The following is a 25,272-nucleotide window of genomic DNA, read 5'->3' as shown; positions in this document are numbered from 1 at the left end:
TTTTTATGGTAATTTTTCATTTATTTATTTTTTTACTTTTCCTTCCGATATTTTTACTCGATGACATATTTGTCAACAACAAAGGAGGTTTCTGTAGAGAATCTGACGGAGCTGTCGCCGTCAACGTGGGACACTTTGGTAACCTGGGAAGAAAAGAAAAGCAGAGTTAGGGAATGTTTTATACACTTAAAGCATAACTTCAATATCTGTCATTAAAAACCTTAAAAGGAACCTTCCAAATTAAAAAATGTTGTAGAGGAAAGCAGCTCAGGAGGTCTGAGCGGTACATTTCAATACGTTTCCAACCAGACATGCTGGAAGGATGAGGCTGACCTGAATGTCACAGTAGTTGCGTTTGGACACGAAGGACACGCTGATGGGAAAGAAGTCGTTGGGCTGGCCGGCCACGCTGAACTCCAGGCTGCCGGTTTTGTTGTTGGCGTCGATGACCGGTAGGCACCACTCCAGCACGCTCCGCCGGCTGTCGTGTTTGTATTCTCCATCCAGATCTCCGATCACAGGAGCTCCGACACCGGACCTGAAGGCAGCGACAAAGAGCGGCGTCAGAGAATGGCTCCTTTTATTCTGAAGGATGCTGGTTCAGACTAGGGGTGGCTATTGCCAAAGAAGTCACGATTCGATTCGAATCACGATTCACAGGCCACGATGCGATTCTATCACGATGCATCACGATACTTGAATTATTGCGATCCATTGCAATATTTTCACCTCCATGTTTTGTCTTTGAATGTCTCGGCGCAGTATCCCGCGGCCGGAAATGCTTGTGACACAAGGCAGCGTGCGTCAACACATTTGCAGCGACATATACTGGACTGGAAGTTGTATTACACTTGTTTTTGGCTGATGTTCGCCAACCATTCATGCAATTTTATTTATTCGTTTTTTTAAATTAATAATCGATACTTGGCATCAAGAATCGATGCAGTAGATCACGAAAATTAGAATCACGATGCATCATCATGACGATTATTTTGCACACCCCTAGTTCAGACCCAGTCGTCCAGGTCATAGTCAGTCCAAAAAAAGTGCAAAAACAATCCACTGGACTTTGTTTCCAAGTTTGAAGACATTTCTCTTTCCATCCAGGAAGCTTTTTCAATTCAAAATGTCAGAAATAGCGTCGAGTTCCAGGTTTTACACAGTAGCCCAACTAAACCTTGTTTTGGCTTCGTAAACATGGAAATAGAAACGGACAAACGGGTTCGCCCGTTTGAAATTGCAGGCTAGCAAAGAAGCCAAATCAAGGCTATTTCTGACATTCTGCATTGAAAAAGCTTCCTGGATGGGAAGCAAAACATCTTCAAACTTGGAAACAAAGTTCAGTGGATTGTTTTGGATTTCTGAAGGACGTTTTTGACGCCGCTCGACTCAAAGGACACGGCCTACATGACCAGGGTTGAAAAACACCTACAGCCGCATCAGTACCCGTATTAACCAGAAGCCTGTTAGCGCCTCAGCGAGGTAGACGCTCCTGTCAGATCATGGGAGACGTATTTGCATAAATAATGCAATTATGGTAACAAAATTGCTTATTTCTATCCTTAAATCAACAAAGAATGCTATTAAACATCGTTAAAAAAAATGTTTCTGAGAGAACATCACGGGACATGCTCAGAGCAGTCCAGTAAAATATGAATAAACCACGTTTATCTATATTTTAGTTCTTTTGTTTAGATTATATACCATAATGTTAACACAAAAGGCAAACAAAAAACTCAAAAAGGCTAGATTTATATTTAAATCAAAAGCCGAAATAGTTAGCTCCCGGGAGTAGCGTAGGATCCCATTTCCTATCGGGAACAGACGATTTATTTTCTCAGGAAGTACATTAATAATCTTTAACACATTATAGTAAAGCAAGCTTACTATTTCTGGGGAGGGGCAACATAATTTAGGTCTTTTTTACTATTTAAAATCGAGGACGACCTGGATGTATATCTGGTTGCGCAAATGAGCTGATTTTAAGGATCGGGCTTCCGGGAAGGATCGGGTAGCAACACCTAATTATTTAGAGTCACTTTGACTCCAAATAAACAGTTGATGAAGCCGTTTCATTATGCTCCATCAAGAACTCCACAAGTCGAAAATGTTTAGTTTCACCTGGTTTAATTCAGTATAAAACATTCTTTAAAGAACCCTTTCACTACCCGATAATTAATCAAAAAATTAAATGGCAGATTAATCAATTATCAAAATAATTGTCAAGATAGAGGAGTAAATGAAAACCAGCAGGTTTCTCAGAGAGCGGGGTGCATTCAGAGGATGTAATCTGAGCTCATGATGACGCGTGTGAACCGACTCTGCAGCTGCAGAGTTTTTTTCCCCCTTTTTAACCCTTTATAAGTAACTCAGTTAAATATTTTGAAAATCAGCATTTCGAGCCAATAGTGTTATTGGAATCCCGGACAAGACCTTAAAACTTTTTAAACATTCAAAATATGTAGATGTTGATAGAAAAAGTATATCTCATGAAATGGCCACTCTCCCTAATATATTAAGAAAAAGAACAAAAGTGCTTCAATAAGAAATTAATGAAAACCACTCCCAGAATGAAAGAAACACATTTTTTGTTATAGCATAAACTTAGAGTATTGATGCTGATACAGACACTTTGTTTTTTTTTTTTTTTTTTTTACTTTTTTAGCTTAGCTTATTAAGTTTTTAACATTACTTTTCAACATTTCAATTAGCTTTTTAACTTTTTTAACATGTAGGTAATATAAATCAAGGGCTCATATTTGTCAAATGACAAAATAAGATGTACAGCCATGAAGCAGTATCTTTGCTGAATGGCTAGATATAAATCTTGTGCTTCTAGACCTCACTGAGGGATGGGAGAGATTCCATTTGTATGTGGTATGCAAGTGATCAAAAATGGTAAGTTGCCCTATAAAGGGTTAACGGGCGTTTAGCAGCGAGCTTTATATTCTGAGTGAACTGAGTTTCGAGGCTTCATTCTTGTTCTAACTGCTCGTTATACCATCGCAGGGAGTCTTTACAGCACTTTGACCACCTTAACCTCTTAAAACCCACCTAGTTTCAAGTAATCCTCATCTTTTTTGCATACCAAAGGAAAAAGCAAATAACTTAGGAACTGTAAGCCCAAATTACATGTGATACAGCATTTGAAAGGACAAGCAAATATAAATGAAAAAGTATGAGTAAACAAACTGCATCAGTTCAAACATGACTCAAAGTTGTTTTTTGAACAGCAAGACATTTTTGAAATATGCAGGTCTCATTGTATTACATTTGTTCTACATCATGTCAACCACAACTGCAGAAACTTTCAGACATCTAACGTAATTTTTGGACTATTAGCCGCACCTGAATATAAGCCGCAGGTTTTTTATAATTCATTACCATGTGGTTCGTGCACAGAGAGGATTGTCGGGAAAGAGGCAACTATTTGGGGAAGCTCCTATTTATTATTTCTACCAGTACCTTTATTTTCCATAATGAGGGTGTCACACAAACTGCCTTGCGCTCTCAATGTCAGTCTTTCTCGCTGTCGTTCTGTCTCGTACCACTCGTGGTAGAAGTCTGCTTCCGTAGGACCCCCGCTTTCCCGCGAGCGCGGCTACCGTACTTGTGTTTTGAAGCAAATGTGACGTTTACATGGTGGATGGTAAAATCCAGAGATTTAGGTATTACCCTACTGGTCGTCAGCTGTAAGAGTCCATAGATAAGCCGCATTGTTATAAAAGCCCCAAGGTCGAAAAATGGGGAAAAAGTCGCAGCTTATAGTCCAAAAATTACGGTAGCTAGAACAGTTCCAGAGCTGTGGGGCTTTGAACTTTTGCTGTCTCCAAACCTCTCCAAATGTGCCAATTGAGCCTTAGAATAACACCGAAGCATTTTGATGGCCACAAAACAGTTATGAAGCCAGTATTTTTCCTTTTTTTTTCCAGAATCAGTGCATATAGCAAAATGTAACATTAATAAACCTAAAATAACATAAAAATCTATCATAACCATAATAACCTAAAAGCATAATCATAAAAATCTTCTGAGTTATTAGTTGTAAACGCTTTGGGATTTCAGAGGTTAAAGTAAACCTTTAAAGAAGGTAAATAAATTGAGCTGCTAAATCAGCCCTGTGTCCCTTCCTGCTTCATGTTGATCTGAGGGCTGAAAGAGGAGGATGATGGTTCACCTCCTGCAGATGTGTCATAGTGACTCCTTCCTGAATATTACCTTCATTCTTTTAGCGCACTTTTAAAATACGTTTCATCAGAAAGGAAGTTTTTAGATAAACACTCAGCTGTTTGTTTATGTAACAGGGAGGAGACCTGAAAGCAGCTATTTATTCAATTGTTTTCTGGCATCAGATTCACATCAGCCTAAATCTAAGGAGCCGTCTCTTTCTGCCGACTTCATCTAAATGTTTGTTTACAGTCAGATGGTATCACTCAAGTTTGTTTCAGGAAAAGCTTTGAAGGAAACAACTTGGTCAGTGGCGCCACCCAGTGGCAAAGCTGTGACTGATTTCCATCTTTTTTAGAACGGATAAATATAAAAGCTCACTGAGAACAGTTGGTCGATTTTTTTTTTTACTGCAAATCAAGAAAAAAAGATAAACTGTGAAAACTAGAATTTAAATAATATATTTCAGACCCAGAAAAAAAAACAGTGATTCTTCAGACTGAATATGAATCCATGGATTCTTAAACACGTTTCTGACTAATGGGACCGCTCTAGAGAGGATTAGCAGACAGTGGATGGAACCTCACAGCTCATCACCAGAACTAAGAAGGCTAAAGCTGCTCAGATGTGAGAAAAGTTTGATGTAAAACTTCAATTACTGAGCAGAAAATGTATAATTTTAACAGTTTCCTTTTATTAAAGGGGGGTTACGATACTTTCCTCTAAACATTCAGAATAGGTGCACTGAACAAAACATATTTTTCACTAAATTCGTCTTAGTTCAGTTTTCACCTCATTGTTTCAAACTATGTGTTTAATCTCACAATTTATCTCCCAGAAAACGGTTCCGTGGTGGAACCAGGGGCAGAGGAAGTGGGAACCAGGAGAGGAGGAAGTGGGAACCAGGGGCGGAGGAAGTGGGAACCAGGAGCGGAGGAAGTGAGAACCAGGAGCAGAGGAAGTGAGAACCAGGAGCAGAGGAAGTGAGAACCAGGAGCAGAGGAAGTGAGAACCAGGAGCAGAGGAAGTGAGAACCAGGAGCAGAGGAAGTGAGAACCAGGAGCAGAGGAAGTGGGAACCAGGAGCAGAGGAAGTGAGAACCAGGAGCAGAGGAAGTGAGAACCAGGAGAAGAGGAAGTGAGAACCAGGAGAAGAGGAAGTGAGAACCAGGAGAAGAGGAAGTGAGAACCAGGAGAAGAGGAAGTGAAAACCAGGAGCAGAGGAAGTGGGAACCAGGAGCAGAGGAAGTGAGAACCAGGAGCAGAGGAAGTGAGAACCAGGAGCAGAGGAAGTGGGAACCAGGAGCAGAGGAAGTGAGAACCAGGAGAAGAGGAAGTGAGAACCAGGAGAAGAGGAAGTGAGAACCAGGAGAAGAGGAAGTGAGAACCAGGAGAAGAGGAACTGAAAACCAGGAGCAGAGGAAGTTGGAACCAGGAGCAGAGGAAGTGAGAACCAGGAGCAGAGGAAGTGAGAACCAGGAGCAGAGGAAGTGAGAACCAGGAGAAGAGGAAGTGAAAACCAGGAGAAGAGGAAGTGAAAACCAGGAGCAGAGGAAGTGGGAACCAGGAGCAGAGGAAGTGAGAACCAGGAGCAGAGGAAGTGAGAACCAGGAGCAGAGGAAGTGGGAACCAGGAGCAGAGGAAGTGAGAACCAGGAGAAGAGGAAGTGAGAACCAGGAGAAGAGGAAGTGAGAACCAGGAGAAGAGGAAGTGAGAACCAGGAGAAGAGGAAGTGAAAACCAGGAGCAGAGGAAGTGAAAACCAGGAGCAGAGGAAGTTGGAACCAGGAGCAGAGGAAGTGAGAACCAGGAGCAGAGGAAGTGAGAACCAGGAGCAGAGGAAGTGAGAACCAGGAGAAGAGGAAGTGAGAACCAGGAGAAGAGGAAGTGAGAACCAGGAGAAGAGGAAGTGAGAACCAGGAGAAGAGGAAGTGAAAACCAGGAGCAGAGGAAGTGAAAACCAGGAGCAGAGGAAGTGAAAACCAGGAGCAGAGGAAGTGGAAGTGAGAACCAGGAGCAGAGGAAGTGGAAGTGAGAACCAGGAGCAGAGGAAGTTGGAACCAGGAGCAGAGGAAGTGGGAACCAGGAGCAGAGGAAGTGGGAACCAGGAGCAGAGGAAGTGGGAACCAGGAGCAGAGGAAGTGGGGACCAGGAGCAGAGGAAGTGAGAACCAGGAGCAGAGGAAGTGAGAACCAGGAGCAGAGGAAGTGAGAACCAGGAGCAGAGGAAGTGAAAACCAGGAGCAGAGGAAGTGGAAGTGAGAACCAGGAGCAGAGGAAGTTGGAACCAGGAGCAGAGGAAGTTGGAACCAGGAGCAGAGGAAGTGAGAACCAGGAGCAGAGGAAGTGGAAACCAGGAGCAGAGGAAGTGGAAACCAGGAGCAGAGGAAGTGGAAGTGGAAACCAGGAGCAGAGGAAGTGGGAACCAGGAGCAGAGGAAGTGGGGACCAGGAGCAGAGGAAGTGGGGACCAGGAGCAGAGGAAGTGGAAGCGGAAACCAGGAGCAGAGGAAGTGGAAACCAGGAGCAGAGGAAGTGAAAACCAGGAGCAGAGGAAGTGAAAACCAGGAGCAGAGGAAGTGAAAACCAGGAGCAGAGGAAGTGGAAGTAAGAACCAGGAGCAGAGGAAGTGGGAACCAGGAGCAGAGGAAGTGGGAACCAGGAGCAGAGGAAGTGGGGACCAGGAGCAGAGGAAGTGGGGACCAGGAGCAGAGGAAGTGGAAGCGGAAACCAGGAGCAGAGGAAGTGAAAACCAGGAGCAGAGGAAGTGAAAACCAGGAGCAGAGGAAGTGAAAACCAGGAGCAGAGGAAGTGAAAACCAGGAGCAGAGGAAGTAAGAACCAGGAGCAGAGGAAGTGGAAGTAAGAACCAGGAGCAGAGGAAGTTGGAACCAGGAGCAGAGGAAGTGGGAACCAGGAGCAGAGGAAGTGGGAACCAGGAGCAGAGGAAGTGGGAACCAGGAGCAGAGGAAGTGGGAACCAGGAGCAGAGGAAGTGGGAACCAGGAGCAGAGGAAGTGAGAACCAGGAGCAGAGGAAGTGAGAACCAGGAGCAGAGGAAGTGAGAACCAGGAGTAGAGGAAGTGGAAACCAGGAGCAGAGGAAGTGGAAGTGGAAACCAGGAGCAGAGGAAGTGGAAGTGAGAACCAGGAACAGAGGAAGTTGGAACCAGGAGCAGAGGAAGTGAGAACCAGGAGTAGAGGAAGTGGAAACCAGGAGCAGAGGAAGTGGAAGTGGAAACCAGGAGCAGAGGAAGTGGAAGTGAGAACCAGGAACAGAGGAAGTTGGAACCAGGAGCAGAGGAAGTGGGAACCAGGAGCAGAGGAAGTGGGAACCAGGAGCAGAGGAAGTGAGAACCAGGAGAAGAGGAAGTGAGAACCAGGAGAAGAGGAAGTGAGAACCAGGAGAAGAGGAAGTGAGAACCAGGAGAAGAGGAACTGAAAACCAGGAGCAGAGGAAGTGAGAACCAGGAGCAGAGGAAGTGAGAACCAGGAGCAGAGGAAGTGAGAACCAGGAGAAGAGGAAGTGAAAACCAGGAGAAGAGGAAGTGAAAACCAGGAGCAGAGGAAGTGGGAACCAGGAGCAGAGGAAGTGAGAACCAGGAGCAGAGGAAGTGAGAACCAGGAGCAGAGGAAGTGGGAACCAGGAGCAGAGGAAGTGAGAACCAGGAGAAGAGGAAGTGAGAACCAGGAGAAGAGGAAGTGAGAACCAGGAGAAGAGGAAGTGAGAACCAGGAGAAGAGGAAGTGAGAACCAGGAGAAGAGGAAGTGAAACCAGGAGCAGAGGAAGTTGAGAACCAGGAGCAGAGGAAGTGAGAACCAGGAGCAGAGGAAGTGAGAACCAGGAGCAGAGGAAGTGAGAACCAGGAGAAGAGGAAGTGAGAACCAGGAGAAGAGGAAGTGAGAACCAGGAGAAGAGGAAGTGAGAACCAGGAGAAGAGGAAGTGAGAACCAGGAGCAGAGGAAGTGAAAACCAGGAGCAGAGGAAGTGAAAACCAGGAGCAGAGGAAGTGAAAACCAGGAGCAGAGGAAGTGAAAACCAGGAGCAGAGGAAGTGGAAGTGAGAACCAGGAGCAGAGGAAGTGGAAGTGAGAACCAGGAGCAGAGGAAGTTGGAACCAGGAGCAGAGGAAGTTGGAACCAGGAGCAGAGGAAGTGAGAACCAGGAGCAGAGGAAGTGGAAACCAGGAGCAGAGGAAGTGGAAACCAGGAGCAGAGGAAGTGGAAGTGGAAACCAGGAGCAGAGGAAGTGGGAACCAGGAGCAGAGGAAGTGGGGACCAGGAGCAGAGGAAGTGGGGACCAGGAGCAGAGGAAGTGGAAGCGGAAACCAGGAGCAGAGGAAGTGGAAACCAGGAGCAGAGGAAGTGAAAACCAGGAGCAGAGGAAGTGAAAACCAGGAGCAGAGGAAGTGAAAACCAGGAGCAGAGGAAGTGGAAGTAAGAACCAGGAGCAGAGGAAGTGGGGACCAGGAGCAGAGGAAGTGGGGACCAGGAGCAGAGGAAGTGGGGACCAGGAGCAGAGGAAGTGGAAGCGGAAACCAGGAGCAGAGGAAGTGGAAACCAGGAGCTGAGGAAGTGAAAACCAGGAGCAGAGGAAGTGAAAACCAGGAGCAGAGGAAGTGAAAACCAGGAGCAGAGGAAGTGAAAACCAGGAGCAGAGGAAGTGAAAACCAGGAGCAGAGGAAGTGGAAGTAAGAACCAGGAGCAGAGGAAGTTGGAACCAGGAGCAGAGGAAGTGGGAACCAGGAGCAGAGGAAGTGGGAACCAGGAGCAGAGGAAGTGGGAACCAGGAGCAGAGGAAGTGGGAACCAGGAGCAGAGGAAGTGGGAACCAGGAGCAGAGGAAGTGAGAACCAGGAGCAGAGGAAGTGAGAACCAGGAGCAGAGGAAGTGAGAACCAGGAGTAGAGGAAGTGGAAACCAGGAGCAGAGGAAGTGGAAGTGGAAACCAGGAGCAGAGGAAGTGGAAGTGAGAACCAGGAACAGAGGAAGTTGGAACCAGGAGCAGAGGAAGTGAGAACCAGGAGTAGAGGAAGTGGAAACCAGGAGCAGAGGAAGTGGAAGTGGAAACCAGGAGCAGAGGAAGTGGAAGTGAGAACCAGGAACAGAGGAAGTTGGAACCAGGAGCAGAGGAAGTGGGAACCAGGAGCAGAGGAAGTGGGAACCAGGAGCAGAGGAAGTGGGAACCAGGAGCAGAGGAAGTGGGAACCAGGAGCAGAGGAAGTGGGAACCAGGAGCAGAGGAAGTGGGAACCAGGAGCAGAGGAAGTGAGAACCAGGAGCAGAGGAAGTGAGAACCAGGAGCAGAGGAAGTGGAAACCAGGAGCAGAGGAAGTGGAAACCGGGAGCAGAGGAAGTGGAAACCAGGAGCAGAGGAAGTGGAAACCAGGAGCAGAGGAAGTGGAAGTGGAAACCAGGAGCAGAGGAAGTGGAAGTGGAAACCAGGAGCAGAGGAAGTGGAAGTGGAAACCAGGAGCAGAGGAAGGGGAAGTGGAAACCAGGAGCAGAGGAAGTGGGAACCAGGAGCAGAGGAAGTGGGAACCAGGAGCAGAGGAAGTGGGAACCAGGAGCAGAGGAAGTGGGAACCAGGAGCAGAGGAAGTGGGAACCAGGAGCAGAGGAAGAGGGGACCAGGAGCAGAGGAAGAGGGGACCAGGAGCAGAGGAAGAGGGGACCAGGAGCAGAGGAAGTGGGAACCAGGGGCAGAGGAAGTGGAGCCTCCTGCACATCCAACAAGGACGCAGCCAGAGGTCTCTTCATGCTAGTCAGCCTGCTCCTATGAGGAGCTAGAGCTACACTAAAATTATTATTTCTAAACGGTTAAATTGTCCTGTTACGTCATCTAAAGTGTCTGAAAACGTGCGTCAATCACCTTTTATAGTAGCAGCCATTCAAAATGGCCCTTCTCAATCAAACACCATCCTAATGGCAGCGAAATCCCCTCCAACTTCCAGCAGTGGGAATTATCCTGGGCGTGCATATTTCTTTTACTCTGACTCCACCCTTTCACTGAATTACAGGGTCTGACCAGGAGATAATGCGTCTCTTTAGATCTTAATGTCCACAAATCATGACAGAAATAATATTGTAGCACAAAGATTGACGTTTAAAAAGAAGTTGTAGAGAACCAGGAAAGGACACATGAAGGAAAGTGGGAAAATTTTTTATGGCTACTGTGCTGGTTTGTGAAACAAAGATCCAGGAAACATTTTGATCGTTTTAAATCAAAATAGTGAAGAAAAAAATAAAATGCTAACAGCACTAGCATCCCAATGAGATTTCCAAAGTAAATTAGCATAATGCTTACCATTTTATGGCTGCAACTAATGATTACTCTGCAAATCGATTAATCTGTTGATTATTTTTTGATTAATCGATTAATAATCTGATAGCCAAAAGTTTGTTAAAAATTATTTTTTTTTTTAAGAAATAAAGCCAGGTGAAACTAACACTTTTCCACTTGAGGAATTCTGGATAGAACATACAGATTGAAGAAAGCATTTTTTTTTTTTTTTTTCTATTCTTAAATACAAAATATTTAGATCTATTTTTTTACAATCCTGGTATAATTTCTAATTGGTTCACTCGCTCCGTCATTTACAGGCATGTTTTAGAGTCTCTATACTCCATTTAATGATTAATCAATTACTAAATTAGTTGATTATTTTAATTGTTGATTAATTGGATTAATTTTGAGTATGTATTAATTCCAATGTTGTTGCCAGTTATCTTTTTCTCTCAATGATATTGTTCTAATTACAATTCACTATTTAGTTATGTTGGTTAAAGTTCTTCTTTGAGTGGCTAGGCTAGGTTAGCAATGGTCAAAAGGTTTTTGAAACGGGTTGTTTTCCATAAACCATTAAAAATTCTCCTTTGTTTCTAGAAGCAGTCCCAAATGAAAAGCATAAAGAACATTTTGCGCATAAGGTTCCCTTAGTGAATGAAAAGGTTACAGAAAACTGATCCATAGTCATTTAGACCCGTGTCTCATTAAATGTAAACCTGTCGGGGAAAAGGATTCATCTGGGTTCAGCTGGAGACTGAAGAGAGCCGAGTCACATGTTTGAACTGTTTTCATCAGTTAATGTAAACATTTTCTGTATGAGGATAAAATGACAAACTGCAGTCAAACAGCCAAGCTGACGGTCAGAAGTCCAACCTTCCACCCTGTTGGTGAACTTACGGGACGGGGATGCTGATGACCACGTCGTTCAGCTCCAGGTTCTCCTCCTGCAGCTCGTACTCGATGTTGACGTCGCAGCCAGATCCGCTCTCTGAAGGCCAGCAGTTTACTGCGAGACAGAATCTGGGTGAGAACAGCGGTGCACAGCTCTGGGCTACGCTAACTATGCTAACCCCAGAGGATTGCTAAAGAACTGCCAACAGGAGTTCTATCACACCACTGATCTCTATTCACTGGATTTCTGAAATGCGGGAAAAAACTGAAGTCACCTGGCGCCATCTTGGTACTCCCAATTAAAGGCATAAAGAATAATCTTTTTTTCCAAGTGGTATAATTCAATTCAATTTCAATTCAATTCAATTCAGTTAAGTGGTCCTTACGTGCTCGCCCTGTTAGCTAACTTTCTGCGCATGCACACTTTCAGGCATATCTCTGTGTATGAGCTACGGTTTAGACAGTCACTGAAGCTCACCTTTCTCACCGCGGTTCTTTGAAAATGGCCGAGGGTCATAAAAGAAAAAGTGTCTACAAAGTGTATGAGAAGAAAAGGAAGGCCTCAGAAGACGCAGATGTATCCCAGAATGCTTTTGCGCGGAGAGCTCTCCTCTCAAAGCATTATGGGATTTGCTGTCACAGCAGCCCACTGTCGCCACAGGCTGTCGTTACCCAACAACAGCAACTAATAACAAAGATGGCGCAGGCACCACATGGTGGGGGAGGAGTTATGTGACCAATGGAGCAAAAAATAGCGATAATCTGTCTGAATGGTCAGTAAACTGAGTTCATAATAAAGTCCACTATACAGGTGCTGGTCATAAAATTTGAATATCATGAAAAAGTAGATTGATTTCAGTAATTCCATTTAAAAAGTGAAACTTGTATATTATATTCATACATTACATACAAACTCATATATTTCAGATGTTTATTTTGTTTAATTTTGATGATTACAAATGACAACAAATGAAAATCTCAAATTCATCATATCAGAAAATTAGAATATTGTGAAAAGGTTCAAAATTGATGGCCCCTGGTGCCACACTCTAATCAGCTAATTAACTCAAACCACCTGCAAAAGCCTTTAAATGGTCTTTCAGTCTAGTTCTATAGGCTACACAATCATGGGGAAGACTGCTGACTTGACAGTTGTCCAAAAGACGACCATCGACACCTTGCACAAGGAGGGCAAGACACAAAAGGTCATCGCTAAAGAGGCTGGCTGTTCACAGAGCTCATTGTCCAAGCACATTAATAGAGAGGCGAAGGGAAGGAAAAGATGTGGTCGAAAAAAGTGTACAAGCAAGAGAGATAACCGCACCCTGGAGAGGATTGTGAAACAAAACCCATTCAAAAATGTGGGGGAGATTCACAAAGAGTGGACTGCAGCTGGAGTGAGTGCTTCAAGAACCACCACACACAGACGTATGAAAGACATGGGTTTCTGCTGTCGCATTCCTTGTGTCAAGCCACTCTTGAACCACAGACAGCGTCAGAAGCGTCTTGCCTGGGCTAAAGAGAAACAGGACTGGACTGCTGGTGAGTGGTCCAAAGTCATGTTCTCTGATGAAAGTAAATTTTGCATTTCCTTTGGAAATCAAGGTCCCAGAGTCTGGAGGAAAAGAAGAGAGGCACTTCATCCACGTTGCTTGAAGTCCAGTGTAAAGTTTCCACAGTCAGTGATGGTTTGGGGTGCCATGTCATCTGCTGGTGTTGGTCCATTGTGTTTTCTGAGGTCCAGGGTCAACGCAGCCACATACCAGGAAGTTTTAGAGCACTTCATGCTTCCTGCAGCTGACCAACTTTTTGGAGATGCAGATTTCATTTTCCAACAGGACTTGGCACCTGCACACAGTGCCAAAGCTACCAGTACCTGGTTGAAGGACCATGGTATCCCTGTTCTTAATTGGCCAGCAAACTCTCCTGACCTTAACCCCATAGAAAATCTATGGGGTATTGTGAAGAAGAAGATGCAATACACCAGACCCAACAATTCAGAAGAGCTAAAAGCCACTATTAGAGCAACCTGGGCTATCATAACACCTGAGCAGTGCCACAGACTGATCGACTCCATGCCACGCCGCATTGCTGCAGTAATACAGGCCAAAGGAGGCCCAACTAAATACTGAGTGCTGTACATGCTCATACTTTTCATGTTCATACTTTTCAGTTGGCCAACATTTCTATAAATCCTTTGTTTTTATTGGTCTTCAGTAATATTCTAATTTTCTGATATGATGAATTTGAGATTTTCATTTGTTGTCATTTGTAATCATCAAAATTAAACAAAATAAACATCTGAAATATATGAGTTTGTATGTAATGTATGAATATAATATACAAGTTTCACTTTTTAAATGGAATTACTGAAATCAATCTACTTTTTCATGATATTCTAATTTTATGACCAGCACCTGTATAATCCCCGCTGTAGGTGGACACAGCTTGTATGAGCTATTAGAACAGCACATTTTAAAGAGGGCGTTCACGAGGGGAAATGTGCTCATGCATGTTACAAACAATACATGTTACATGTACATCTTCAATTCAGCACTTTCGGCACATTGTCAGATGGTGTGTGTAATATTCTTAATATCTGACTACAGCATTATTATGCTCCATTAACCCATTTAAGCCGGGAAAGCATTACCGCATTTCTACCATTCAAGCCGGGGGCGCCGTTGCGTAATTCTACCATTGACGCCGGGAGAGCATATAAGTCAAGCAAGAAGAAAGAAGTTTTTTTCAAGCAAACATGGAGGAGTTTGACAGAGAAGAGATGTCGGAAGGCAGTGATTTTGAGGAGTGTGTCGGCTTTGATGACGGTATAGATGAAAATGATGACTTTGAACGCGCTGAACCAATCGAACTACCACCGCAATGCACGGAGTGTTTTCAACCGCACACCTGGAGTGAAAGTTGATTTGCCTGCAGACACCACACCGCTGCAGGCATTTGAGCATATTTTTAATGAAGAACTTTGGATGCATCTTGTTACCGAGACGAATAGGTACAGTGACCAAACAAACCAAACTCCAACAAGAGCAAAGATGGCAAAGTGGTCACCCGTGACTGTGACGGAGATGAAGACATTTATTGGGCTGTGTATGGGCATGGGACTTCTTGTGTTGCCAGTAGGCTACGAAGAGATTATTGGCGACAGAGTAAACCTCTCTTCAGGACGCAGTTCCCCCAAAATATGTCCCGGGACAGATTTGTGGCCATCTGGAGGTAAGTTGTATGCAATTTATAACACAGACATATGCATTATTATGCATAATAATACTGTTAATAAGTAATCATCAGATAGTTATTTATGTAATGTTTGTTCTTTATTTTAAAAACGTTTTATATTGCACATTCTCAATGAAGACATGATCACATATGGAAAAAATAAAGGTTGAATTTTTTATTTTTTTATTACTGCTTTTCACTTTTTTTTTTTGGAAGAATTTCAAAGATAAAATATATTTTGAGTTCTATCTGCTACAGAAGCTGAGATATCAATAATTTACTAGGCGTTGACACAGTTGCTGAATTTACAGAAAAACTTCAGGTTTTAGGGGTATTTTTTAAAATCGGCCATAGGTTTTTAAGGTGTTTTTTCCAGGCGTTTTAGGCCTAAATGGGTTAACACATTAATTTTGTTGCGATGGATTTGTAATATAATATGTTATACATCATGATTTATAGCAGGGTTCCTACAGCATAAAGCAAGTTAAATTCAAGACTTTTTAAGACTTTTTAAAGCCACTTGAGATGAAAATTTAAGGCCAAATTCACAACAAACACAAGAAAAACCCGCTTGCGACAATTTTACCCAAAGGTTTATTTTAACATAAACCACTGCACTAATGATTCAAATTTTGAAAAGCTTCCCATACAGGAAGAAAACTAAAAACACACAAATGACAGATATATTTTAACAATTATTTAACTGAATTCACAAACTTTGTTTTAGCAGGGAACAAAACAAATCAGTTTTAAAGCCACAACATAACCAATGCTAAGTCTTTTTTTCAGCTATTTTTCTTTGTTTTATTTTGAAGAATTCAATGCCTTTTAAGACTTTTTAAGGACCAGCGGGATAGACTTCATACTGACTGTGCAATGGGCTGTGTATCCTCCCACAGCAGTGTGTCAAAGTTAGCTTGTCGCAGGTATGATGCAGATATTTTTGATTAATGCCAAATGTTGAATCGTGGTCTGCATGGTGTTATTCCAAGCCACAACGCCAGAGGAACAATCACCAACTAGCTAGACGACACACAGTTCACCTGCCACAGCCAGTCTTCCCCAAAGACTGGTAATGGCGCTGCGTGTTTTGGCTTCGGGTGCAAACCAACAGACAGTCGCACAGAGCTAAAAACTAGCGTCCTGCACGGTGTCTGGGATAGTGTCCGAAGTGTGCCAGGCGGCGTGGACGGAACTACAGCCAGAGTTTCTGCCATTAGGTACCAAACAGGAAATACGCATAGTGTAGAGCGGATGGAGAATTGACCAATCAGAGATCTCCTCTCTCTCCTCCCTGTGACGCCATCTGCAGCCTACTGATGCTATGAAACAGCCAGTGTGTGTCCAGGCAAGGAATTTAATTTTAAAAGACTTAAGCCTCCCTGAAAATGAGATCATCATCGTTGTTCGATGCTGTAGTGCACGTGTTGTTTACATTCCAACCGCTCAATCTAGGGAGTACGAATATGGCGCCGGCGACTTCACAGCACTGTGTACTACCAACAAGCTATCGGCAATCCAGTGAAAAATTAGAGATCAGTGTGTGACACCTTCAAGCTTTGTTATCAAAGGAAAATCTGCTCAATTAACCAACTTTTAACGAAACTCTAAGGCTTTAGGATTCCTTTTGGCCGATGAGCCTCCGTCTAATTAACGATGTTTTAATGAAAAGTCCAGAATACGTACTGGTTAGAGGTATGAGGGACTCGTCTGTTGTCTGCAGTCTCCATTTCAGAACGCCGACGTCGTTATTGAGCGGGAAGGACTTCTCTGGGTTCTTCAGACCGATCACAGAATCAGCTGTGAATAACTTCTTGTCCACATTAGGATGCGTCTGCAGAGCAGGAACAGTGAACTTTGTTAGTTTTACCACCAGGAGGTAAACCGACACTGTGGGGATCATTTGGCTCTCATTATGGTAAAAGAACTTAACTCTTTACAGGACATTTTTTATTTTCAGTGAAATACTTTGAAAATCAAATTTCAAGCCAATTGTTATTGGAATCCAGGACAAGACCTTATTACTAGTGTTACACCGATACCAGTATCGGGCGGGGCCCCAATAGTGCATTAAAATGGTGGCATCTGTATCGGCGAGTACCAACAAATAAGGCACTGATACCAATTTGAAAGTTTATTCAACTATTGTCACTAGTGTTGCTCCGATGCCATTTTTTGGCCCTGATACCGATACCTGGCTGTAAAGTATCGGCCGATACCATTTGTTTGAAATTGATTTGTGTTTATATATGAAGAACTGCATACTGCTTGGATGTAAAATAATTACCATCATGGCTTTGTCAAGCTGCTGCCTATCTTTGTGAAGCAGGAAAAAGACTTATACCCCATTTACACTACCCTTAAAAAACCGATCCATGCCGAGACCGGTCCGAGCTCGGATCAGTTAACCAGGCCGAGCTCGGTTCTTACGACTGTTTACACATCACGCTATCTCGGTTCCTCGCCTCCTAGAGACGATCTGTGGTTTTACTGCCAGTACTGAAGGAAGAAATCAAGCAGTTGGTGGCGGTAATGCACCAAAAGTTGTTTGCCAACCGCCATAAAACACAAGAAGACGACGAAGGAGGAGGGAATCAAGCAAATCAAAATGGCGGCGCCCATCACATTCAGAAAGTTATACTTGATTATTATTGCTGTACTTCGTTGTTATTATTTAAAATGCAATTATTTAAAATGTTGCATGGAGAAGATTTCGATTGCTGTTTATAGTTGAAGAAGAAGTTGTTCTTCTTCTGTTACTGGAGGGGCATTACCGCCAGCTACTGGAATGGGATGTGAATCGGGATGTGCAGCCAGACGGAGATGACGCGTTCTGCTCATGCGCTCTTGTTAGCAGAGAACCGAGCCAGGGAAAAACCGAGCCGAGCCCACCTCTGGAACTGGTCTGCAGTTAGCGCGGTCCGGTTGTGTCTAGCTCGGTTCAGTTCAGTTTGCTTTCCATTTACACACAATAAGTTATCTCAGTTACTGAGCTCGGACCGGTCTCAGCACGGTTTTTCAAGGGTACCTTAAATGGGGTATAATACAAAGTGAATCCACTAGAACTTTATATTACCTACCTGGAATGGGTGACAATAGTTGAAGAAACTTTTGGCCTTCAAAATGGTATCGGAGCTTGCCGATACTATTGCCGATAGAGATACCACCATTTAGTGGAGGATCGGGGCCCCTCCCGATACTGGTATCGTTGCAACACTAATTGTCACCCATTCCAGGTAGGCAATAAAAAGTTCTACTGGATTCACTTTGTATTAGTTTTTTTCCTGCTTTAAAAAGGTAGGCAGAGGCTTGACAAAGCCATGATGGAAATTATTTTACATCCAAGTAGTATGCAGTCAAATATAAACACACATCACTTTCAAACAGATGGTATCGGCCGATGCTGCACAGCCAGGTATCTGGTATCGGTATCAGGGCCAACAAAGGGCATTGGTGCAACACTAGTGACAACAGTTGAATAATCTTTAGGATCTCAAATTGGTTGACTTGACTTAAGTTTTTTTTTTTCCAACTTAATTTCCAGTAGGTAATGTATCATTCAAGGGCTCGTCTAATTGGTCAAATGCCAAAACAGGATGTTCATCTTATCTTTGCTGAATGGCTGGATATACATCTTTTTTAGACCAACCTGAAGCTGCAGTCCCTTGTTGTCGTTGTTGTTGATGATGAGGCGGATGCGTCCGTACTTTTCGTCGGCGACTCGGAGCGTCACCATGCCGAGCACCTCCATGTTATGAAGGCCGCCGTCACGGCCGCAGGTCAGTGTGATCTTCTCCTCCACGCGCAGATGTACGCTGAGGAGGAAACAGCAGGTTTGACCGACAATCTGACTCCAGGGAGCAGCTTTTATTCCACCAGGTTTAAAAACACTCGGGCTCTTCAAACTTGGACTAGATGGTTCTGCACCATTAGTGGAAAGGCTGAGACATTTAGAAACTTTCTAAGTCACATTAAAAGTGGTTACCTCTCCATGTTGACTGGAGGTGGCAGAACTTTAGAGACGTCTGAGCCTCTCTTTCCTGAGGGGGAGATGATGGTTTCTCCCTCAGACTTAAGCTGGTCCACAAAGTTGTCCACTTCTTTGCCTTTAGCCCCGAGTTTCAGAGCCCTGCTGGGTCCACTGGACCTGGAGGAAGAAGAACCCTTAATCAGATTCCCAGTGACTAAATGAGTTCAGTACGAACGCAGAGATGGGTTTTTCTGTGGCGTACCGGGCTGGAGTCGGTGTGAACTTGGGCTTTTCTGGCTCCACTATGGTGTCAGTGATCATGGACCCTGAGGACACGCTGCTCACGTTACCAAACCCACCAAACGCCGGCACCTTCTTCCCAGAGCGCTCCGCGTCTCTCCTGGCCTGCTGCAGCTCCTTAGCTTTCCTCCTCATCTCTGCTTTGGCCTCACGCTCCTGAGTCTGCAGACATTCAAACACAGCAGGAACTTTAAGCTCCATCCAGGCCACTGCTGTCCGTTTCACATGGTCCAAAGAGGAGGACTCACCTCTCTGACCGCTCGGAACACCTTCTCCTCGTGGGAGTCCATCTCTGTAAAGGTGCGGATCTGAGCCAGGTTGACGTTTTCTCTGTAGCCGAGCGCCACGATCTCATCGAAGGCGAAGATGAGGTCAAAACAGTGGTCTGAGATCTCGCTCTCCTCCAGAACGCGGCAGTATTCTGGGATCTGGAAACGTTAAAGAGTTCAACCAACAATTACAAGGTGCATCCTGAGCTCCCTGAACAAAATGTCCGACTGACTGACAGAAAAACAATGTCTGCATTCATTTAAATATCCCTCACTATTCCCAGGATTTTCAGCTGACAAAGACTCCAAATTTAAACTTTTATAGGTCTTTAGCCATATGGAGTAAAACTAAAGTTCTGGGCTCCATGAAAAGAATGCACTCTAGTTATCACCTGTACATTCTGATTTATTGTGGGTGCACCGCTGTGTATGTGGTATGCACAAAACAGCCCTGAATGTAAAAAAACAATTATCACCTGAATTTTCTATTTAAAAAATAATTAAGAATTGTACTCCAGCAGGCCAGGAATTAACTATTTGACACAATAGAAACATTGTCTTATATCCTGGCAAGCAGCCTTCCAAATTTGATCATAATATCGACAAAAATAGTGTTTCTACAAGTGCTTATCTGTGTATCCATCACGCTTCTCTCGATAAAACGGCTGCGGCATTTGTCAAGGTTCAGCATTCTGTCTACTTTTAAGGCTAGACTTAAAACTTTCCTTTTTGATAAAGCTTCTAGTTAGAGAGGCTCAGGTTATCCTGAGCTATCTCTATAGTTATGCTGCTATAGGCTTAGACTGCTGGAGGACATAGGGACCCCCATTTCAGCATTCTATCTCTATTCTCCCACTCTGCAGAATCTGTTAGTTCAATCTCTAACGTTCTGCTCTCTCTGCTTTTTCTCATAGTAGCTTCATCTGGTCTGTTCCTGTTTGGCTGTGACTCCATCCTGGAGAGAAACATCAGCTGTGCTGCTGCCATCAACACCCTTGTTTATAGACGCTGGAGCTTGGCCTGTTTTTCAGTGTAGTCCTGTTTCTCTGACTGTGACTAACTGGATGTGCTCTCTTCATCCTCTGACATGGGAGCTGGCTCGGAGCTCGTCTGCCTGGCTGTGTGTTTCCTAGATGGCGCCGCCTTTTACAGCTGCTTTCTGTATCTCTGCTTCTGTCTCCTTGAGCCCCAGTGGGCCTCAGCAGATGGCCGCTCACACTGAGCCTGGTTCTGCTGGAGGTTTCTTCCTGTTAAAAGGGAGTTTTTCCTCTCCACTGTCGCTACAAGCATGCTTAGTGTGAGGGATTGTATTTGAGTCAATGAGTCGATGCAATCAGCTGGTTTTCCTTAGATAGAAAACTTTGAATCATTCTGACTGGATGATCTGATGAACTGTAAAGTGCCTTGAGATGACATGATGTGAATTTGGCGCTATAGAAATAAACTGAATTGAATTGAATTACTGCTGCCTTTTTCAGCAACGGTTTTTGGTCTTACAAATTAACGCCTATTTTTCGACATCCTCGGCATCAAATCCAAATCACTGCCGTATATTTCTAGCTGAAACAACTGCTGTTGTCATATTTTGTTTGCAGGTTTCTATAGTGTGAGAGGGTGCCACGCAGAAAATAATCCTGATTCGTGGAGGGATTTAAGATGCATTCAAAGTGTGTGGGAAAAACAAAACTCGGTTAAATGGATGCAGAAGGCTTGATGTCATCATGGGAATTTGTACTTGATGGCTGCGATAGAGGCATTTCAACTATCGTGCATGGGAAAACTCAGAATACATGGAATATATTCGATATATCGTTCACCCCTAATTGAAATACGCATATGTACATTTGCTAAAAGTTCAAACCCGCCACTGGGTCACGGGCGACTTTTTGCTTTCTCACCACACGGGAGAAAAGTCTGAGCGTCTCCAGGTCCTCCAGGATGTTGCTGTTCTTGGTGGTGATCAGGACCATGTAGAGCTTCTCCAGCGGCTGGTAAACGTAGCGAACGCTGTCCGTTTCCACAAAGGTGTGTTGCTTCCCCGTATTCATCAGCTTGGGGAACGCAGCCAGAAGGCCCTCGATCCGTGTCCGGGTCATTTCCACAAACTGGCGCGACACGATGGCCTTCCCGGCCTTGGTGCACACCGCCGCTGCCAACAGCACCTGCAGGGTGAAACATGCAGACCTTCAGCTCAGGGATGGAGATCCGATACGGACCTGAACTGATCGACACCCAGCAGTTGTCATAGAAACAGCTCAGAGCGCGTCTGCTGCCACACAGCAGCTAAGCTGCAGATGCATGCATCGGAGCAGAAGTAAGCGCCACTCCACGCAGCAGATGAGTTATAAACTCTGGATTAATTACCACTGGATTAATTTCCAGGAAATCTGTTTGACAGAAATGTTTCTGTTTCTCTGAAATAAAAATAATCTCATTAATACAAATAACCGTTTGATGTGTCTACAAACATGTAAATCTATCAAACACACCTATTGCTTATAGATAGTACAGAGTAAAATTGAAACATAATCGAAATTTTGGTAAAAGCAAATGAAATAAAAAAAAAAATGTATCGTTCAACATTTAATCCTTAAATTTTAAAGACCAACTGATGAGGATCTTGAGCCATAAAAGGGAAGTTCTGTCAGTAGAACATCATTGATTATCAAGAAGCTGTAGGTCAAGGTTTCTCATTATGAGTAGCACCAGGCATACGTCCTCCAGCACTGCCATGTTTATTTTGGTTCAGCTTCTGTTTTAGCTGCATGTCCAGCATAAACATTAACACTGCATTCTGACCAATGGTTGAAGTGTCAGCGAAGAAAGATTGACTCTCCTGTGTTTTTGTGACACAGAAATCCCGTATGAATTCAGCTCACCACCAAAATTAATTGCCCAACAGATTTATCAATTTAATGGACACTTTGATGTAGAATCAACTTTGAGTTTTTCCAATATAATCATTTATGTCACAAACCATTCAAACTGCCCTATTCACATTAGCTGATCTGCTAGTGCAGGAGTGGGCAATTCCAGTTCATGGGGGTCCATTATCCTGTAACTTTTAGATCCACCCTTGGTCAAACACACTTCAAATAGCCGAGTTACCTCCTCAGTATACACTCTGTTCCTCCAGAGCCCTATTAATCACCTAGTTATTTGATTAAGGTGTGTTGAACCAAAGGCACATCTAAAAGATGCAGGATACCGGCCCTCAGGAACTGGAATTGCCCACCCCTGTGCAAGTAGAAGCTTTAAACTCTGCAAACATGGCAACCGCATCCAGAAAAGGACCCAGACAACCACCTGTAGCAGGGAGACATCGTTTCATGCTTTTACTATTGACTGTGCATTTAAAAAGTATATATATATATTGTAAGTTACCAATCTTTCTGTAAAGGCGTATGAATTCAACAAAAGCATCTCATTGGTTTTATCTAATAGCATAATTTTCCATACCCAAATAACTTCTATCTACAGAGAAAAAACAAAGAAGGTTATCTGTTATCTTCAGGTTCTCTTTCATATGGTTATCATTCTTTGGATTATGAAAAATTCTCTTTTAATGTACAGAATAAAACTTGCAAGATAAACTTCCTGTACTTTTATGTTTGGGATCTTTTTCACTGCAGAAGCAGCTGGACCTGCAGTGAAGATAAACCGACGAGGAAAAGGCTGAACTTTCAGCAGCTGCTTCCTTGGCTACAGATGCTAATAAAAAAAAACACTCTTTTTGCCTTTTAGATATAAAAAAAAAGAAGATTTATTATTTATTTTTTCTGAGACTTTTTCTGAGTTAAAAAGAAATATCTGCAGAATGTACAATCTTTTTTTATTAACCAATTACTCGATAATAAAATAATTGGTAGTTGCAGATCTACGGTTAAACTGACAGGCCAACAGAGGGACACAATGCCATACCGCCATTTTAGCTGTTAGTTTTACAAAATCTGAAAATCAGACTTTAACTGCTACAAAGTAGGTCTAAATTCCCTCCTTTCTATTTATGCTCACTTTAACAAAGAAGTAAAAAAAAATTCATATTGTAACTAATAATGTGTTTAGCTGTTATCTAGAAAGAACAATGTGCCTTTAAAAAAATTAGCTATAAATTTTACTATTAAGACGACTGCAATTGGTAAACAGCTGATAAACTGTTTGGACTGCTATAGATGTTAGCTTATTTATCACGAGAATGTTTGGTGATGCTTGTTTTTGATAAAGGAAAAGCAATGTGGCGACTGCAAAAACTGATTCTAAAAATACGTAAAAATCTTTTAAAATAAGTATTTTCCCTTAATCTGAGCAAGTCAATAAATTATCTGCCAAGGGAAGGAAAATGAATGTCCTTGAAATACTTTTAGTAGATATTTTGCACTTGAAATAGGATAAAGTAGTTGTTATTTTCTTATTTTAAGTGTGTTAATCATCCTATTCCAATGAAACTTCTCTTACTGATATGCTCAAATAAAGGACCAATACATTTATTTTAAGAAAAACTTGTTTTTGTTTCATTCAATGTAGCGAGGAAACTATAATCATGATGCTTCAAACTCTTTATCTCTGCTTCTGTCTCCTTGAACCCCAGTCGGCCTCAGCAGATGGCCGCTCACACTGAGCCTGGTTCTGCTGAAGGTTTCTTCCTGTTAAATTGGAGTTTTTCCTCTCCACTGTCGCTACAAGCATGCTTAGTGTGAGGGATTGCCTTCCATTAAATGAGTCGATACAATCAACTGGATTTCCTTAGATAGAAAACTTTGAATCAATCTGACCGGATGATCTAGTGAACTGTAAAGTGCCTTGAGATGACATGTGTTGTGAATTGGTGCTATAGAAATAAACTGAATTGAATTCAAACAAAAAAATCAAATATCAGCCAAAAGAAAAGTTTCCAACAAAGGATTGTGAGGAGGAAAATAGCTTTTTCTTCAAGTAGCTGCATACTCCTATTTAATTTGCAATAAACGCAAAACAAGAAGGTCTTCAAACTGATCCATTATATTTTTAACTGTCACAAAGTAATGTTGCAGCATCCATTGATGTGGTCCATCCAATATCTGTTCTATTTAACAAATATCTGTTTAAACAAAAAGCAATGAATCCCAATCTATTCATTAGGTTAATGCTTCTCCAAACTGTCACAGTGTGGGGAAAAAAACTTTAAAGCTGGAATATTTAATTATTTAAAACCTTATTATAAGGGATATCCAGCAGAGACAGGGAGAATTAAAATGGTATTTTCTTCCCTCTCCAGTAATACAAGTTATTCAGCTTTTAATCACAATTGCAAAGTGGATATTCTATAATAATTATATAGCATTAAACTGAATATGAACATTGAAAAATGAATGAAAAGAGACAGCGTTTAAGGAGTTTAACATTGGAAGGGAATCTCAGCAAACCTCTAAATGACAAAGCCAAGTTGCACATGAAAATTAATTTCTATATAAAATTAAAACCTGATAATAAGGAGGATAAAGTGTCTCCTTTCCACGCTGACGTTGAGGACTCTCGGACTACGTGTTGAACTTGGAGATAAGCTAACAGGAGCTAACGAGGCTGTCACCGCTATCTGACCACATTTAAAAACATTTAAATACACCAACCACTCGGTATGAGAAGGGAAGGTTGTGCAGACTGAGGACGGAATGACATATTGAACATTTAATCCGGGTTCATTTAGTGACAGCAGGTAACTAGCATTAGCCCGGAAAGCTAGGAGCCGTCAGAGCTGCCTGCAGACTAACATCCCTGAATTATGACACAGTATGATAATAAATGACAAACACAAATGGTTTAGATGTTAATTATGTGTTTTCTATAAAGTCTGCACTGACAGTCAGCTGAAGCAGCCTCTGAGTTTCCCTTGTTTCCGTTTTAGAGAAGCCAGGCTAGCTAAGTGCTAGCTTTAGCCGCTTTAGCCAATGTTATGATAACTGGAAGGCCCGATAACAACTAAGACTGTTTACAATGGCGTCCGCCATTTACTCACCATGTTTGGTCTCTCTGGATGTGAGGACGGTCTTCAATCCGCAGTCCGGGTTGTTTTCTGAGATTTAGTGTCACTGTGGGGAAGCAGCTGACCGGAGCAGGGACGGTGGAGCGTTTAGCTGTTAGCGTGAAGATGGCAGCGGAGAGCCACGTATCCACCGGAAGAGCCT

The 25,272-nt window shown here is 43.0% G+C and overlaps 1 protein-coding gene across 1 annotated transcript; it reads right to left on the bottom strand.

The window, feature by feature from the left end:
• LOC119795255 (coatomer subunit delta) lies at positions 1-25,272 on the bottom strand. Its single transcript, XM_038303149.1, has 10 exons — positions 25,104-25,272; positions 21,010-21,273; positions 19,091-19,270; positions 18,805-19,004; positions 18,558-18,719; positions 18,222-18,387; positions 16,259-16,406; positions 11,342-11,450; positions 334-538; positions 1-143 (listed from the first exon to the last, which is right to left on the bottom strand). Exons 1-10 carry the CDS (start codon positions 25,104-25,106, stop codon positions 54-56), a joined length of 1,527 nt encoding a protein of 508 aa, XP_038159077.1. The 5' UTR covers positions 25,107-25,272; the 3' UTR covers positions 1-53.

Source organism: Cyprinodon tularosa, unplaced genomic scaffold (genome assembly GCF_016077235.1).
Source record: "Cyprinodon tularosa strain WSP-4 unplaced genomic scaffold, ASM1607723v1 ctg506, whole genome shotgun sequence".
Lineage (NCBI taxonomy): Eukaryota > Metazoa > Chordata > Actinopteri > Cyprinodontiformes > Cyprinodontidae > Cyprinodon > Cyprinodon tularosa.
Note: the sequence above shows the minus strand (reverse complement) of the source record. Positions and strands in the feature narration are given on the sequence as shown.